Source organism: Ochotona curzoniae, unplaced genomic scaffold (genome assembly GCF_017591425.1).
Source record: "Ochotona curzoniae isolate NIBS_2020 unplaced genomic scaffold, NIBS_Ocur_1.0 contig_883, whole genome shotgun sequence".
Classification (NCBI taxonomy): Eukaryota; Metazoa; Chordata; class Mammalia; order Lagomorpha; family Ochotonidae; genus Ochotona; species Ochotona curzoniae.
Window position 1 is genome coordinate 43594456 of NW_024466599.1, and position 15327 is coordinate 43609782.

The 15327-nt window shown below is 40.5% G+C and overlaps 1 protein-coding gene across 3 annotated transcripts in view; it reads left to right on the forward strand.

Annotated features, from left to right (window-relative positions):
* Positions 1 to 15327, forward strand: part of USP34 (ubiquitin specific peptidase 34) — a 204572-nt gene that overhangs the window by 45410 nt on the left and 143835 nt on the right. For all 3 annotated transcript variants that reach the window (XM_040993392.1, XM_040993394.1, XM_040993393.1), the window contains exons 3-6: positions 224 to 644; positions 11979 to 12029; positions 12171 to 12320; positions 13495 to 13562. In XM_040993392.1, the coding sequence (XP_040849326.1) occupies positions 224 to 644; positions 11979 to 12029; positions 12171 to 12320; positions 13495 to 13562 (690 nt within the window). The remainder of the gene's footprint in view (positions 1 to 223; positions 645 to 11978; positions 12030 to 12170; positions 12321 to 13494; positions 13563 to 15327) is intronic.

Sequence of the window (15327 nt, forward strand, 5' to 3'; positions counted from 1 at the left end):
GTAATGACTTTAACTAAAGTTCTAATTGTTGGTGTGATGCTGTCTTTGTAAGTTACTGTGATGCTGCCCCAGGATGAATAGGGAAGTAAGATTTTTCTACATGCTTACTGATATATATATATATATATATATATATATATATATACACATATATATATAATTTAAAATTGTAATTGTTGCATCTCTAGGAAGTATTTATTTATTGGTTTTTTTTCTCTTGTAGGCAATGTTTATGCTGCTTCAAGGAATATAAGCATTTGGAGATTTTTAACCAAGTAGTGTGTGCACTTATTAACTTAGTGATTGCCCAAGTTCAAGTGCTCCGGGACCAGCTTTGTAAACATTGTACTACTATTAACATAGATTCCACGTGGCAAGATGAGAGTAACCAAGCAGAAGAACCATTGAATATAGATAGAGAGTGTAATGAAGGAAGTACAGATAGACAGAAATCACTAGAAAAAAAATCAAACTCTTCAAGAATTTGTAATCTGTCTGAGGAGGATTCTTCAAAGAGTTCTGATCCTTACAATTTGTGGAATACAGATGAGAAGGAAAAACTCTTACTATGTGTAGCAAAAATTTTTCAAATACAGTTTCCTTTATATACTGCTTACAAGCATAATACTCATCCTACTATAGAGGTATGTAAAAATAGGTGCAGCAAATATTTGGAAATACCACTCTGTTGCTCACTAATGAATGAATGTGAAAACAGTTTTGTTGGAAAAATTTGTAAAAATCACTTAGCAAAATTATTCTAGTTTTTCTTTAGAACACATTTGTAGTTTGTTGAAAATTTATGTAGCACGGTCCTGTTAATGAAATATTTGTAAGTTTAACTCCATAGAAATTGTTAGTGATTTAAACAGATTGTTGTTGGGCTCTCTGTAGTTAATCCTTCATTAGGGTGCTATCTTACATGGTTGTTGTAGCATGTTACCAAAAGCAAAAGTGAATGCTGAAATGCTTCCTAGGGTTTAGCTTTTGAAATTGCTGAGATAGTTTTGTCACATTTATTTTGACAGAGTTATTTTGCTTTGCACAGTTTATAAAGGGAAGCCCTTACCTTGCACAGCCTGCATTGAATGGGGAAAGTTGTAGCCTTTAGAGAATCTAACACGTTTCTTTTTTTCTGTTTGGATTTTGTTTTCATTGTTTTGAAACTTATTTATTTGAAACAAAATCACAGAAGGAGAGAAAGAAATAGAGGAAGGTATTGTCTACAGATTGATTCCCTAAATGGCAGGAGCAGCCAGGGCTTGGCCAGGCCAAAACAGCAGTCAGAAACTATCTGCATCTTTTATCTGGGCAATAGAGAACTTAGCATTTGGACCATTTTCTAATGTGTTTTCAGGAATGTTAGGGCTGGAACTTGAAATGGTTCTTCTTGGTGTGCCAACTTTGCATGCTGCAACATAAACTGCTGTGCCACAATCCTGGTCCATACCACATGCCCATTCTTACATCTTCTAGTTTATTTATTTTATTATTTTATTTTCATGTTTATTTCTAGCTACTTATTAATGATTTTAATATAACAACAGAATTAATGTAACGGATACATGTAATTTTAGCAACAGAATAATACTTCCTTTGTATCTTCCCTTTTTCCTCCTATTGTGTTCTTTTTTTTTTAACTTTAAATATATATATTTTTTACATAGTTAATTAGGGTAAAAAGATTTAAGGGCTACAGAAAAGTGGATAAGACTGCTATTTCCATATTGTTTCCTTCATGTTTAAAGGGGGGTATTAAGGGAGAAATGCCACCCAATTTCATACCCTCCCTAGGTCCCAGATGTAGGGTATGCTCCGAGGCTCTTGCTCAAGTGGTTTTGATAGTTGACCAGTTGTAATTTGCTGCCAATCTCTCCACTCCAAGCACGATGAGGTCATTGAAGAATCCACTGATTGACATAGTCCACCTTAGAGTTTCCATTTGCCCAGTATTTCGCTGCCAACATATAGCTGAGTGGTTGATTCACCTGTTCTGTCTTCTCTTGGTTAGGGTTCTGAGTCTAGCATTTCAGTTGGGGAGATCTCCAAAGAAACTTTGTCTCAGGTGTTCCTAGACTAGATTCATGTATCTACTAGCAAGTACAGGGCCCGGCACAGTCCATTGCCCGATCAGCTGGTTATTGCAATTGCTGGGTTGGTTCTGTTTTCACACCCTACTTCCACTGGAACCAATGGTTATTGCAGTCCAGCCTGGTTCTGCCCAGCACACACTCGGCCCTCACATAAACCAGTGGGAGCTGCAGCCTAGTTGGAGTGACCCCCAAGAACTCCCACCAGGCCCACCCGCTGCCCTGGTTTGCCAGTATGTGCAGCAGTAGTCCATTCTGTCCCACACCCCATCCCACCCCAGCCCCTGTCCTGGTTTTCATGCCCTCCCGTGGAAATGGTAACCCAAGAGGGAGGAGCCCACTATTTCCCTCCCAGGCCTCTCCCACTCCCAGATTATGCACTCTCCAGGTAGTTCTGTGGTTTGACTTGACAGAACTAGCCCCCAGTGCCAGCTTCTGCCAGCTGATGCTGTGGCTAAGCCCAAACAACCCTCACCCACTCTAACTTTGTTTGCACCAGTAGGAATAATCAGCCCAGCCTGGCTTTTCCCTGATCTAGTCCACATGAGGCACACAGGTGTTGTAGCCCTGCTTAGTCTGGTCTGCCCCCATCCCAGCTCACGCTCTCCAGTGGGAGTAGCTATCCAGCAAGGGAACCGCCCCTTATTCCCCATGCCGGCTCTGCTCCCTCCCTTCCTTGTTCTCACGCTGGTTGGGTGCTGCGGTCACATCCAGTACAGACAACCTCACCTTGGCATTCCGTATTGTGCACTGGTTTTTGTTGTGACCAAACCTGTCTCGACCCATGCTGTTCTGGTAGTTTGATTTGGCAGTGGATGATGTGAACTAATTCAGCCTGGTCTGCCCCGACCCATACCAGATGTATGCCAGTGGGTAACTTTCCATGGCCTGTTCTTGGCTGTTTCCTATCATGTTTCTTGTGCTTACCTGCAGGGTCTGTGTCCTGCCAGAGGAGTTGCCCAGGCTCCTCCATCAGAAGCTCTCCCAATGCCAGGTTTTCGCAAATACCAGTGGGTCCATGAGCCGGCCCTACTCAGTTCACTTCCTGCCTAGCAGGAACAGTGGCTTTTCCTTACTGGCCTTCTTACCCGATCTGGTTCTTGCTGTTGGATGTTTCAGCCCAGCCATGGTTTGTCCATACCCACATATGGCTCTCACATAGCTCAGTAGTGGTTTGAGACCTTGCCTAGTCCATCCCACATCTACCCTGGTCCTCCAGGACACCAGGGGTTGTTGGGGGTCTGGCCTGGTTCGGTGCATCCAATCCCAGTCCACACTTGTGCCAATGGAGACTACAACCGTTTCCGGTACAGAATGCAGCCCCCAGTCCAGGTCACATGCCCCTTGGCAGGAACCTCAACCGAGCTAGGGTTGTCCCCTTAGCTCCCCAACCGGGCCTGTTCCTAGCCATAGATCACATGCATGCCAGTGGTTGCTCTGACCCAGCTTGGTTCAGCCCCTCACTTGTCCGGACCTCTGTCTAAGACACTGTGGCTTAGCGTTCCTGGCTCATGCAGACCAGTAGGTGTAAGAGCCTAGCTTGACATGACCTGTGCTGCATCCTGGCTGGCCCCTAGGAAACATTGTTAAGACTGTCAGAGGTTGGGGGACTGATGCCGTCCCTCAATAGGCTAATCCTTCACTTTCAAGCACCAGAATGCCATATGAGTACCAGCTTGTGTTCTAGTTGTTCCACTTCTGATACAGCTCTTTTGGATTGGGAGAGCAGTGGAGGGTGACACAAGTGCTTTGGGACCCTGCATCCATGTGGCAGAGCTGGAGGAGGCTTGGGAGCTTAGCTCTAGTGGTTGCAGCATTTTGAGGAGTGAAGTAGAACATGAAAGATCTTTTTCTTTGTCTCTTTCTTTCTCTCTCTCTCTCTTTTTCAAGATTTCTCTCTTTCAAGATTTTTTTCTTTCTTTTTTGATTTCTTGATTTCTTTCTAGATTTATTTCTTTTTATTGCAAAGTCAGAAATATAGAGGGGGAAGAGAGAGGGGAATATCTTACATCTGATGATTTACTCCCCAAGTGACTGCTATGGCTGGAGCTGAGTCATTCTTAAACCAGGAGACAGGAGCTTGTTCCAGGTCTCCCATTCAGGTGCAGAGTTCCAAGGCTCTCAACCATCCTTCACTGCTTTCTCAGGCTACAAGCAGGGAGCTGGATTGGAAGTGGAGCAGTTGGGATTAGAGCCGGTGCCCATATTGGATCCCAGTGCATTCAAGGCAAGGACTTTAGCTGTTAGGCCACGCTGCTAGGCCCATGAAAGATCTTTGTTTGTTTCCCCCTCTGTGTGAGTCTGCCATTCAAGTAGAAATAAATTTTTTTTTTAAGATTGTCAGAGATGGTAAGACATTACATCAAATGTTCTCATACTAATTTTCTTTTCAACAAAAGAGAATCCGTTATACAAGTCTGAAAAATATGGGGTTAATAAGAACAGTGTGTAGATTTACAAAATTAGTATTTGAAGGGTTGGCTCTGTGGTACATTTTGACCTTTTGCAGAGTAAGTCAATGGATGCAGAAATCTCTCTGCCTTTCCCTATGTAATTCCTCCTATCAAGCAAGCAAGTAGGTAAATAAATAATAAAAACTAGTATTTTATTGTGGAAATAATATTCATACAGAAATCAATTTAATGATTTCTCAGCAATAGAACTATTAAGTACATTTGCCAGTTCCTATAATCAACTTGTTTATCAGTATGTTTTTTATATTTTATTTTCCTGTTGATTTTCAGAAATGTTATTGTTTAGGTATAGTTACATTTCTCACTTGTGATAAAGTGGTTTGCTGTTACTGTTCTTAAAAATTGATTGGTATGTGGATGGCAGTGCCCTGGTGTGGTAGCCTAAGCTTCTGCCTATGGTGGCAGCATCCTGGCTGCTCCACTTCTGATTCAGCTTGGTGCTTATAGCCTGGGAAAGCATGGGGGAGGATCAAATCCTTGGAGGAAACTCCTGACTGGATTGGTTTAGCTCCAGCTGTTGCAGTACTTTGGAAGTGAACCAGTGGGTACAAAGAGTCTCTTTCTTTCCTGTCTCTATTGTTCTCTTGAACACTGCCTTTCAAATGAGTATAAGTAGTAAATCTTTAAAACAGCTTTATAGAATTGTTTGATATGGCTACATGATTAAAATCAATGTTTTCGTAAAGATCTTGAGGTAAGATACTAATGGAAAACACATACAGATGGATCCTCCTACCCAGAATTCTGTGTAAATTTGTTAGTTTTCTGTTTTTAGTCATTGCTTTCCATGATATCAATAAGTAACAGTGATTTGTCAAAAAATAAAAGAAACTACACATACTGAAATTTCTGGTTTGTATCCTGTCCACATGTTGGGTCATCTGTTTGGAAGAATCTTACAATTGAAACCTTGGTAGCATTTATATGTGTTATACATGTACGAGTGAATTTGTGTAAACCTATAATCTGGGATTTTAATGAGAATCAACTTGCCTAATGCAACAGAACTTGATTAAGATCTTTTGACCCCACTTTTCTGAAGGAGATAGTCCATGCGTTCTTCCGTTTGTGCTGCTATGATATCATTTCCTGATAAAATCTTTGTTTTGTTTTAAGGGTACAACTCTGTTGAAACCATCTTAGACAAGAATAAAAATTTGAGTTGTATAGCTTTGTAGCAAAACAGAAACAACTTTGCTACACAAGAGGCAACAGCTTAAGCAGTTTGCAAAGAAAGTTTTCTGAAACATGTTGCTCAGAAAAATCCTGGAATGAAAGACTTAACATTGTTTCACTTTTTGAAGACAAATGTATTGTATTTTGTTCTTTAAAAGACAGTGTTAGGGAGGAGCACAGAGGGATCTTGCATCCAGTGGTACATTACCCAGATGAATCCAATGGCTGGAGCCCAGCCAGATCAAAGCCAGGAGTCAGGAGCATTTTTGTTAATCGCATGTGGTATCAGGGGCTCAAAGAGTTGGGCCATTTTCCACTGCCTTTCTAGGCACATTAACAGGAAGCTGGATCAGGAGTAGAGCAACTGGGCCTTTAACGGGCTCCCTTGTGGATACTGGCACTGCAGGTAGCAGTTTTGCCCATACTTGTAGCCCCTATGTTGCTCTTCTTTCATTGTGAATGAATTCCTGTATTATTGGATCCAGTATAATAATGAATAAGATGGGAGCTTGGAGTCCATTCTTTCTTTCTTTCCTCTGTTTTTGCAGTCCTCTCTGCCAACACTGATAATGCTTAAAAGCACTAGACAATTGGAAATATGTTACTAACTCAGGATTTTTTAAAGTTGGGGTGACTAGTTAAATTTTCTTAAAACTTAACATATACGTTTATCTGAAAGGCTGAGTTACAGAGAGAGAGAACTATAGAGGTTCCAGTGGCTGGTTAGCTTCCTGAAAGGCTGCAAAGCCCAAAGCTAAGCCAGGCCAGAGCTGGGCACCTGGAATTCCATCTGGGTCTCTTTAAGTGGATGGTAGTACCCATGTATTAGATTCATCTTCTATTGCTTTCTCTGGTAATCAGCAGAGAGCTAGATTGGAAATGGAGCTGCTAGTACTCAAATTTACACTTATATGAAATGCCCACTTTGAATACAGCAGTTTAACCCTCTGTGCCACTTCTAGTTGCATGTTTTTAAAGATTTTATTTTTTTTGGAAAGTCAGATTTACAGAGAGGAGGAGATACAGAAGGATGTTCCATCCATTGTTTCAATCTCCAGGTTGGATCTGAGTCAGTCCAACGCCTGGAGCCAGGAACTCTTCCGGGTCTCCTGCACATGTGAAGGGTCCCAAGGCTTTGAGCCTTCCTCTACTGCCTTCCCAGGTCACAACCAGGGAGCTGGATGGGAAGTGGAGTAGCCAGAATGCAAACTGGCTAGCACATGCAAGGTGAGGGCTTAGCTCACTGAGCGCCCGGTTGTTTGCTTTTTAAGATTTATTTATTGGGCCCGGCGTGGTGTCGCAGTGGTTAAGGTCCTCGCCTTGCACGCCTGGGATCCCATATGGGTGCTGGTTCTAATCCCAGCAGCTCCACTTCCCATCCAGCTCCCTGCCTGTGGCCTAGGAAAGCAGTCGAGTACGGCCCAAAGCTTTGGGACCCTGCACCCGAGTGGGAGACCCGGAAGAGGCCCCTGGCTTTGGATCGGCATGGCATCGGCCATTGTGCTAACTTGGGGAGTGAATCATTGGACGGATCTTCCTCTCTGTCTCTCCTCTCTGTATATCCAAGAATAAAATAAATCTTAAAAGAAAAAAGATTTATTTATTTTTATTTGAAAGGTCAGTTTACAGAGAGAGAAGAGGACAGACACCGAGATCTTCCTTCCACTGGTTCATTCCCCAAATGGCTGCAATGGCTAGAGATGGGCTTTTCTGAAGTCAGAAGCCTCGAGCTTCTTCCAGGTCTCCCATGTGGTTGCAGGTGTCCATGCACTTGGGCCATCTTTTTCTGTTTTCCAAAGCTTCTTAGCAGGGAGTTGGATCAGAAGTGTAGCAGTTGGAAGCTTAACCTACTACGTCACAAACCAGTCCTCCTAGATGCATTTTATATCTTTAATTCTTTGAAGTGAGATGTTGCTGTGGTATTGGGCTCCTCCCCCCCACCCAATGAAGTATAATGGATAACTAAGTTCTAAAATTCTGCATGTAATTATGTATAATTATATTTAAAAATGTAAGTAGTCTAAGTTCATATATACATAATCATATGTATGTATATGTGTATGTGCTATTATACATGTAGATTACATGCAGTTTAAAAATTACAAAGCTAAAAAAGAAATTGAGAAAGTGGAGTATACAAAGTTGCTGTCTATTTTTTAGCACTATTTATGTCTGCAACAGCCAAGAGTGTGCTAACTTAGGAGTTGGGAACTCGTTCCAGGTCTTCTTTGTGGGTTTCAGGGATACAGTGCTGCTTATGGTGCTTTAGCAGGAACCGGGAATCAAGTGAGGGAGCTGGGCAGCACACTGTCACTCTCAGGCAGGATAGAAGTGTCTTCATGACTGGAGTCATGATTGTATCATCTGAATTTTAAAGATTTGTAAATGTGGACTGGCTTCATTTTGCTACATTTTTCTGTGAGTTTTTTTTTTTAATTCACCTCCTTTTTTTTTTTGGTGCGAATTTAAAAATATTTATTTATTTAAGAGAGTTCTAAAGAGAGTGGGAAATAGAGGTCTTTCCTCTGCTGATTCCCTCCTCAAATGACTACAATGACTGGTACTGAATCAGGTTGATGCTTAGAAATTCATCTGGGTCTCCCACTTGAGTGGCAGGGACCAAGCACTTTAACCATATTTTCCTTTTTATATATATATTTTATTATTATTATTATTATTTTATGATACAATTCCATAGGCTCCTGGTATTTGCCTTATTCCAGACCTAATTCCACCTCCCTACCCCCCCACCCCCACTGCCTAGTTCCTCTATATCATTACTAAAGTATAGTTCTTCATGCATAATCGTATGTCCGTCATTGCCAGCATGGACAATGGCAGAGAGTCTAGAATCCTATTGTCAAGATATAGTGGGGCCCGGTGCGGTGGCACAAGTGGTTAAGGTCCTCACCTTGCATGCCCGGGATCCCATACGGGCGCCACTTCTAATCCTGGCAGCCCCGCTTCCCATCCAGCTCCCTGCCTGTGGCCTGGGAAAGCAGTCAAGAACTGCCCAAAGCCTTGGGACCCTGCACCTATGTGGGAGACCCGGAGGAGGCTCCTGGCTTTGGATTGGTTCAGCTCCAATTGTTGTGGCCTCCTGGGGAGTGAATCATCGGATGGAAGATCTTCTTCTCTGTCTCTCCTCTCTGTATATCTGCCTTTCCAATAAAAATAAAGTAAATCTTAAAAAAAAAGATACAGTAAATAATTTCATTGTAAGTCCATCTTTGTGTGGAGTAGAAATGCATACTGCAATGTATCCTCACATCTGGATGTTAGTCTCTGTTTCACAGCTATTATACATCCCCTCAAATGTTAATTCACCCATTTAAAATTAAAAGTGTTTTCCTTCATGAGATTTGATTTAGTGGTTTTAAGTATATTCCTAGAGTTGTATAGCCATTAGAAGTGATTGCAACCTCACCAAAAAGTTCTGTTCTGTGGCTATTGCTTTTGTTCTTCGTGGTTTGTTGGTAGAGAAATATTTACTTGATTAGTTCCAGAATTAATTTATATTTATCTCTTTTTGAGTAACAGACACATTTCTAAAAGTACAGTGACACAATTTCTTTAAAACATTTTGTTTTCATTTTCAATGAAAAGTATCTTGTTTCACTCCTGAAACGCTTGCTAGTTATGGCTGGCATTTTGGCTGAACCTAGGAGCTCAGAGCTGAGTCCACATCTCCCATTTGAGTGTTGCCTGTTGCCTGCTCAGGGTGTGTATTAGTAAGCTGGATAGGAAGCAGATAGGATATGGGACATTGCAAGAGGTGAAACTCTACCCCATATCTTTCTAAACATGAAATTTATTAAGAATAAAATTTCAATTTAAAGTTATTCACAAGTTTCTCAGAGCTTTTGTGAGCTGTTATTCAAGTTGCTGCTTGTGAAAGAACAATGTTGTTCCTAATGTTTTCTGTATGTGTATTTATTTGAGATTATAATAATGCCTTAAGATAGTATTTTTACCTATCAAAATGGAAATGGTAGAATACTTCTGAGTAGTGAAACTATTCACCTGTGTTTTGAGTGACATGTTGAATATGAGGTTAGAATTTTGCTAGCTTATTTTCTAGCATAAAGTGCTAGTCGCTAGAATATGTGATTCTGATATTCAAGCATGATTGACCTAGTCTATGAAACATTATTTAACAGTTTTACGGGCATTGTTAAAAATAACTGAAAACTTTTGTTCTTGTGTAAAGATTTGAAGCAGATTTAGGAGAATTACCAGATTTTATTTACTAATCATTTTCATTACTCTTAGAACTGTGTTTAGTGCTGCTCAGAATCCAGTGTGATTGATTTCTGTGTGTATTTGTTTAATATTTGTTTATTTTACTTGGAGTGTCAGAGTTACAGAGAGAGGGAGAGATACACACAAGTCTCCCATCTGCTGTTGGCTTTCCAAATGCCTGTAATGGCCATTTGGAATGGTATGCAGGCTGGTTCAGTCCGAAGCTGGAGACTGGAGCTCCTTCCTGGTCTTCTGTGCAATTCAGAACCCTAAGGACTTGATCCATCTTCTGCTGCTTTCTCAGGTCATAAACAGGGAGCTCAATAGGGAGTGAGCAGTTAAGATGTGTACTGGCAGCCATATATGATGCAGGTGCTGTGCTGCATTGTGCTGGCCTGTAGTGTGATTGCTTTCAGTTAGCTGTTTTCTAAGTTGCCATGCAACTTTTATGAAGTAAGTAATGGTGATGAAGGCACTGATGTTCCTTTGGCAGCTCTCTCAATGTGAAAGTGCTTGATTATGAAATCAATTTTTGCTATGACAAATGAAAAAAACCCACAATCTACAAATTGGAGACATTGAAAGGTTTCACATTTTTTACTCCATCTTTTCCTCAGAAATTTTTTGCCAAAGTAGTTCATATACTTGCACATGTGAAAAAGATTTTTGAACATGTGATCTCATGATTATAATTCTGTGTTTTGAAGATTTATTTATTGTTGTTAAAAATTCAGTTTTACAGAGGGAAAAAGATGGTTTGTCCACTGGCTCACTCCCCAAGTGGCCAAAATGGCTAGAGCTGAGCCAGTCCAGAGACAGAAGCCACGAACTTCTCCCACAGTTGGACCATCTTCCACTGCCTTTCCAGACCACAAGCATGTAGATTTATGTTTTAATAGATTTTTCAAAGTATAATTGTTAGATTGTGCCAGTTACTTGCTTATCATGTGCAGTTTTTTTTTAAGTAAATTTACTGAGGTGTAGAGCCATCACCACATGCCAATTTTAGAATATTTGTATTATCCCCTAGAGATTTCTCATTCCTGTTTCACCCTTCCTTTTTTTCTCTTTTTTTAATTTAGATTTACTTATTTGAAAGGCAGAGTTTCACAGAAAGGGAGTTAACAAAGATGTAAAGAGATCTTCCATACTCGAGCTCATTCCCGAAACTGTTGTAATAGCTAGGGCTGGGCAAGGCCAGAACCAGGATCCTGGAACACCGTCTGGGTCTTCTTTGCTCAGGCAGTAGCTCAAATTGGTTGGCTGTCTTTTACTGTTTCCTGGGTATTTTTGCAGAAAGCTGGATTGGATGCGAAATGATGAGAGCCTTGAACAGGCACTCGTGTGGGATGCTGTTGCAGTTGGCAGCTTAGTTCACTGAACCACAATTGGCTCCCACCTACTCCTTCATTTCACCTTAATATCTATGTATAAGGATTGGATAAGACTCAGGATATTATGACATTTTATATTTAGTTTATGTGATTGATGAGTTTTGATTGATATTTTGGACTGTTAACAATTCTGGTAAACGTGATACATCCATTTTCCAGCACTTTTTTAGTGTAAATATCAAGAAGATAAAGTACTTGGTCAAAGGGAATTTACATCTCAGTGTTGATGTGTAGTTCCAAATTACCTTTGATTGAACTAGTTTGTTTCTTACTTGCAGTGGATGAGTGTACTTCATGCAGTTCTAACCATTTACATGGAAAGCACAATGTCGAATGCCTGGCCATATCTCTACTGGAATTGAAGAGTCTAGTTTAAATTCATTTACACTCTAGTGTGTTTTTTCAAAAATCTGAAAGCTAAAACTCTCCTTTTAATTAAAAAAAAAAGGTGTAGAAGGATCATCCTTGAATTACGTTAGTTTTGATTGCTATATTAAGACAAGGAACAGTTGAAAAATCTCATTTTTATGAAAATTAGTCTCAGGAAGTTTGTAGGCTCTTTACATTGATATTTGGTAATTGTAAACTTTTTTTCTTTTCAGGATATATCAACTCAAGAAAGTAATATACTAGGGGCATTCTGTGATATGAATGTAAGTATCTTTTTACATTTCAATGTTCAAGTAGAATTTTGGATTTTTGTTCATATGTGGTTGAAATTATTTTAACATGATTTTATGGTAAAAAATGCTCCTAGTGTGTTTTAAAATAATGTATTTTTTTTATTTTCTCAGGATGTAGAAGTACCGTTACATTTGCTTCGTTATGTTTGTTTATTTTGTGGAAAAAATGGCCTTTCTCTTATGAAGGATTGCTTTGAGTATGGAACTCCTGAAACTTTGCCATTTCTTATAGCACATGCATTTATTACAGTTGTGTCTAATGTAAGTATTGCTTGAAATCTTGATGGCAGTTTTTAATATGCAGCAATATGAATTTTATATTAGGAAAAGCATGGCTTGATATGATTAACATGTACAGTGCTTTTTTTTGGTTTGTATTTGGAAAATTTCCCTTTTTTTTCTTTATTTCTAAAGATATCATTTCTTTATTAAAGAGACAGTGTAGCTGCCATTCACTGGGAGCTTAGTCTAGTCTCATACAAGCCTGACAGGGAGCTAAGTACTTGAGCCATCCCCGTACGTTCTGTGGTGCATAAGCAGGAAGCTGAAGTTTGGAGCACCGTCAAAACTTTAACCCAGGCATTCTGACATGGGGAGGTATCCCTGCCAGCAACTGAACTGCCACGCCACTTGTGTGTCTCTGGGTTTTTGTTTTGTTTTTAATATAAAATTAGTGATTTTGCCTTTTTATCTAATGATAAGTGTTGATGTGGAAAACTTTCATGTAGATTTTTAAATTTCCTTAGTTTTAGGATTTTGTCCTGGAAAATTACTGGCTTAGAGCTTTTGTTTATTTAAATGACATTTAACCTAGGGTCCTAGAGGAACTGGAACAATGGGTTTGATACCAATCTGTATTCCAAGTGACGATGTAACAATTCTTTCTGCCTTTATAAAGAAATTTCGTGGAGCTGGCATGTGGTGCCGTGGGTTAAACCACTATCTGTAGTGCCACTTCTGGTGTTCCCATATGACTCTGAGTCTTGGCTACTTTACTTCTCATCCAGCTCCCTGCTAATGTTCTTGGGAATGCAGGTTAAGATGGTCCAAATGCTTGAACTGCTGCACACGTGGAAGCGCTAAGTGGAGTTCTGAGTTCTATTGAAGCTACTTAGCGAGTAAACCTGTGGATAAAGATCTTCCTCAGTCTTTTCAAACAATTAAAAACGTCTTTACATTTTTGAAGATTCAAATTTTTAAGATGTATTTTTTTTTATTGAAAAGTCAGATACAGGGAGGAGGAGAGACAGAGACGAAGATCTGGTTTCATCAGTTTTATTTTGCTTGTTTATGTACAAGGATAAATTTATCCGATAAAATATATATTATTTTGTAGTTTGTCCATCTCAAGATTGATAATAAAGTTGACGTTTTACAGGCAGTAAAATACAAGATGCTTATGATACGTTAATGTTATCTTTATCTGTTTTTACAGATTAGAATATGGCTCCATATCCCTGCTGTCATGCAGCACATTATTCCCTTTAGAACTTACGTTATCCGGTAAGTTTATGAAATCTTCTCTCAGCTTATTATCAGTGAATGGTTTTGACCAGCAAATTGTTTGAAAATCTCTGTAAATCATATCATTTTGGGAAAATGTCAGTTATCAGCTTAGTGTGTAGATTTTTAATGCATGTATGTAGATTTAATTTTAATAATTGCTTTTTAGCAGTTTATCTTACATGACTAAATGAAAAGAGTTAGAAATTAATTTTGGGGGTCAACAATGTGGTGGTGTAGTGGCTGAAGCAGCAGCTTCCAATTTGGGTGTTGGTTTAAGTACTGGTTACTTCCCTTCAAATCTTCCTTACTGTTGTGCCTGGGATAGCAGCAAAGAATGGCCCAGGCCCTGGGGTCCTTGAACCATGTGAGAGACCAGGAAGAAGCTCTTGACTTCAGATGGGCCTGGTTTTTGGCTGTTGCAGCCGTTTGGGGGGCAGTGAACCAGTGAATGAAAGGTCTTCCTCTGTTTCTGTCTCCATGCCCTCCAAATAAATAAGTAAAATAAATAATTAAAGAAGCGATAATTATATTCCACTGTGCCTGTATTTATTAGTAGTTACACAGTATTCAGTGCCCAGTTTAAGGTACTGGAGTTAGAGCTCAGAGCATTAATTTAAATGTTATCTATTTAAAGATTTATTTTTGTTTTGTAAGTTGCTTTTTACATCGTTTATGTAGTTAAGAGAGTTGGATACACTTGGGGGGGCCCCAGTTAGGGTGGTGGTGGACCAAGATATGGAAGAAGTTGAGTGGGACTAATGTTTCAATTATTTTTCCTTCTGTATACACAGGATAAGGGGATGGGTTTCTTCCTTGCTTTAAAACTACATTAGCAGGGGCCTGGCGCGGTGGCGCAGTGGTTAAGGTCCTCACCTTGCACGCTCGGGATCCCATATGGGCGCCGGTTCTAATCCCGGCAGCCCTGCTTCCCTTCCAGCTCCCTGCCTGTGGCCTGGGAAAGCAGTCAAGGACGGCCCAAACCTTTGGGACCCTGCACCCGTGTGGGAGACACGGAAGAGGCTTCTGGCTTTGAATCGGCATAGCATTGGCCATTGTGCTCACTTGGGGAGTGAATCATCGGATGGAAGATCTTCCTCTCTGTCTCTCCTCTCTGTATATCTGCCTTTCCAATAAAAAAATAATAAAAAGATAAATCTTAAAAAAAAAAAAACTAAAAAAACCTACATTAGCAGGCCCTGGGGCATGGCCTAGCAGCTAACATCCTTTGCCTTGAATGCACCAGGATCCCATATGGGTGCCGGTTCTAATCCCAGCAGCCCCATTTCCCATCCAGCTCCCTGCTTGTGGCCTGGAAAGGCAGTCAAGGATGACCCAAAGCCTTGGGACCCTGCACCCTCGTGGGAGACCTGGAGGACGTTCCTGGCTCCTGGCTTTGAATCAGTGCAGCACCAGCCGTTGCGCTCACTTGGGGAGTGAATCATCGGACTGAAGATCTTCCTCTTTGTGTCTCTTCTGACTTTCCAGTAAAAGTAATAAATCTTAAAAAAAAAAGTACACTTACACCCAGGATGGGAAACAGTCCTTTCACGCTGCCTTAGAGACCCCAGTGTAGAGAAGAGTGTTCCGAGTCTGTTACTTCAGTGGTTTTGATAGTTCTGAGACCTCTTTGGTTGTTATGTCCGCTGTACATCTTGTCATGCTGTCCGGGCAGGGGGCTGCAGATTGTCAGGCCTTGTGGCTTGGGGTCGTATTGGAGTAGGAGCAGTTGAGGGCATGTTTGGCAGAGAAGGAATGACTCCTT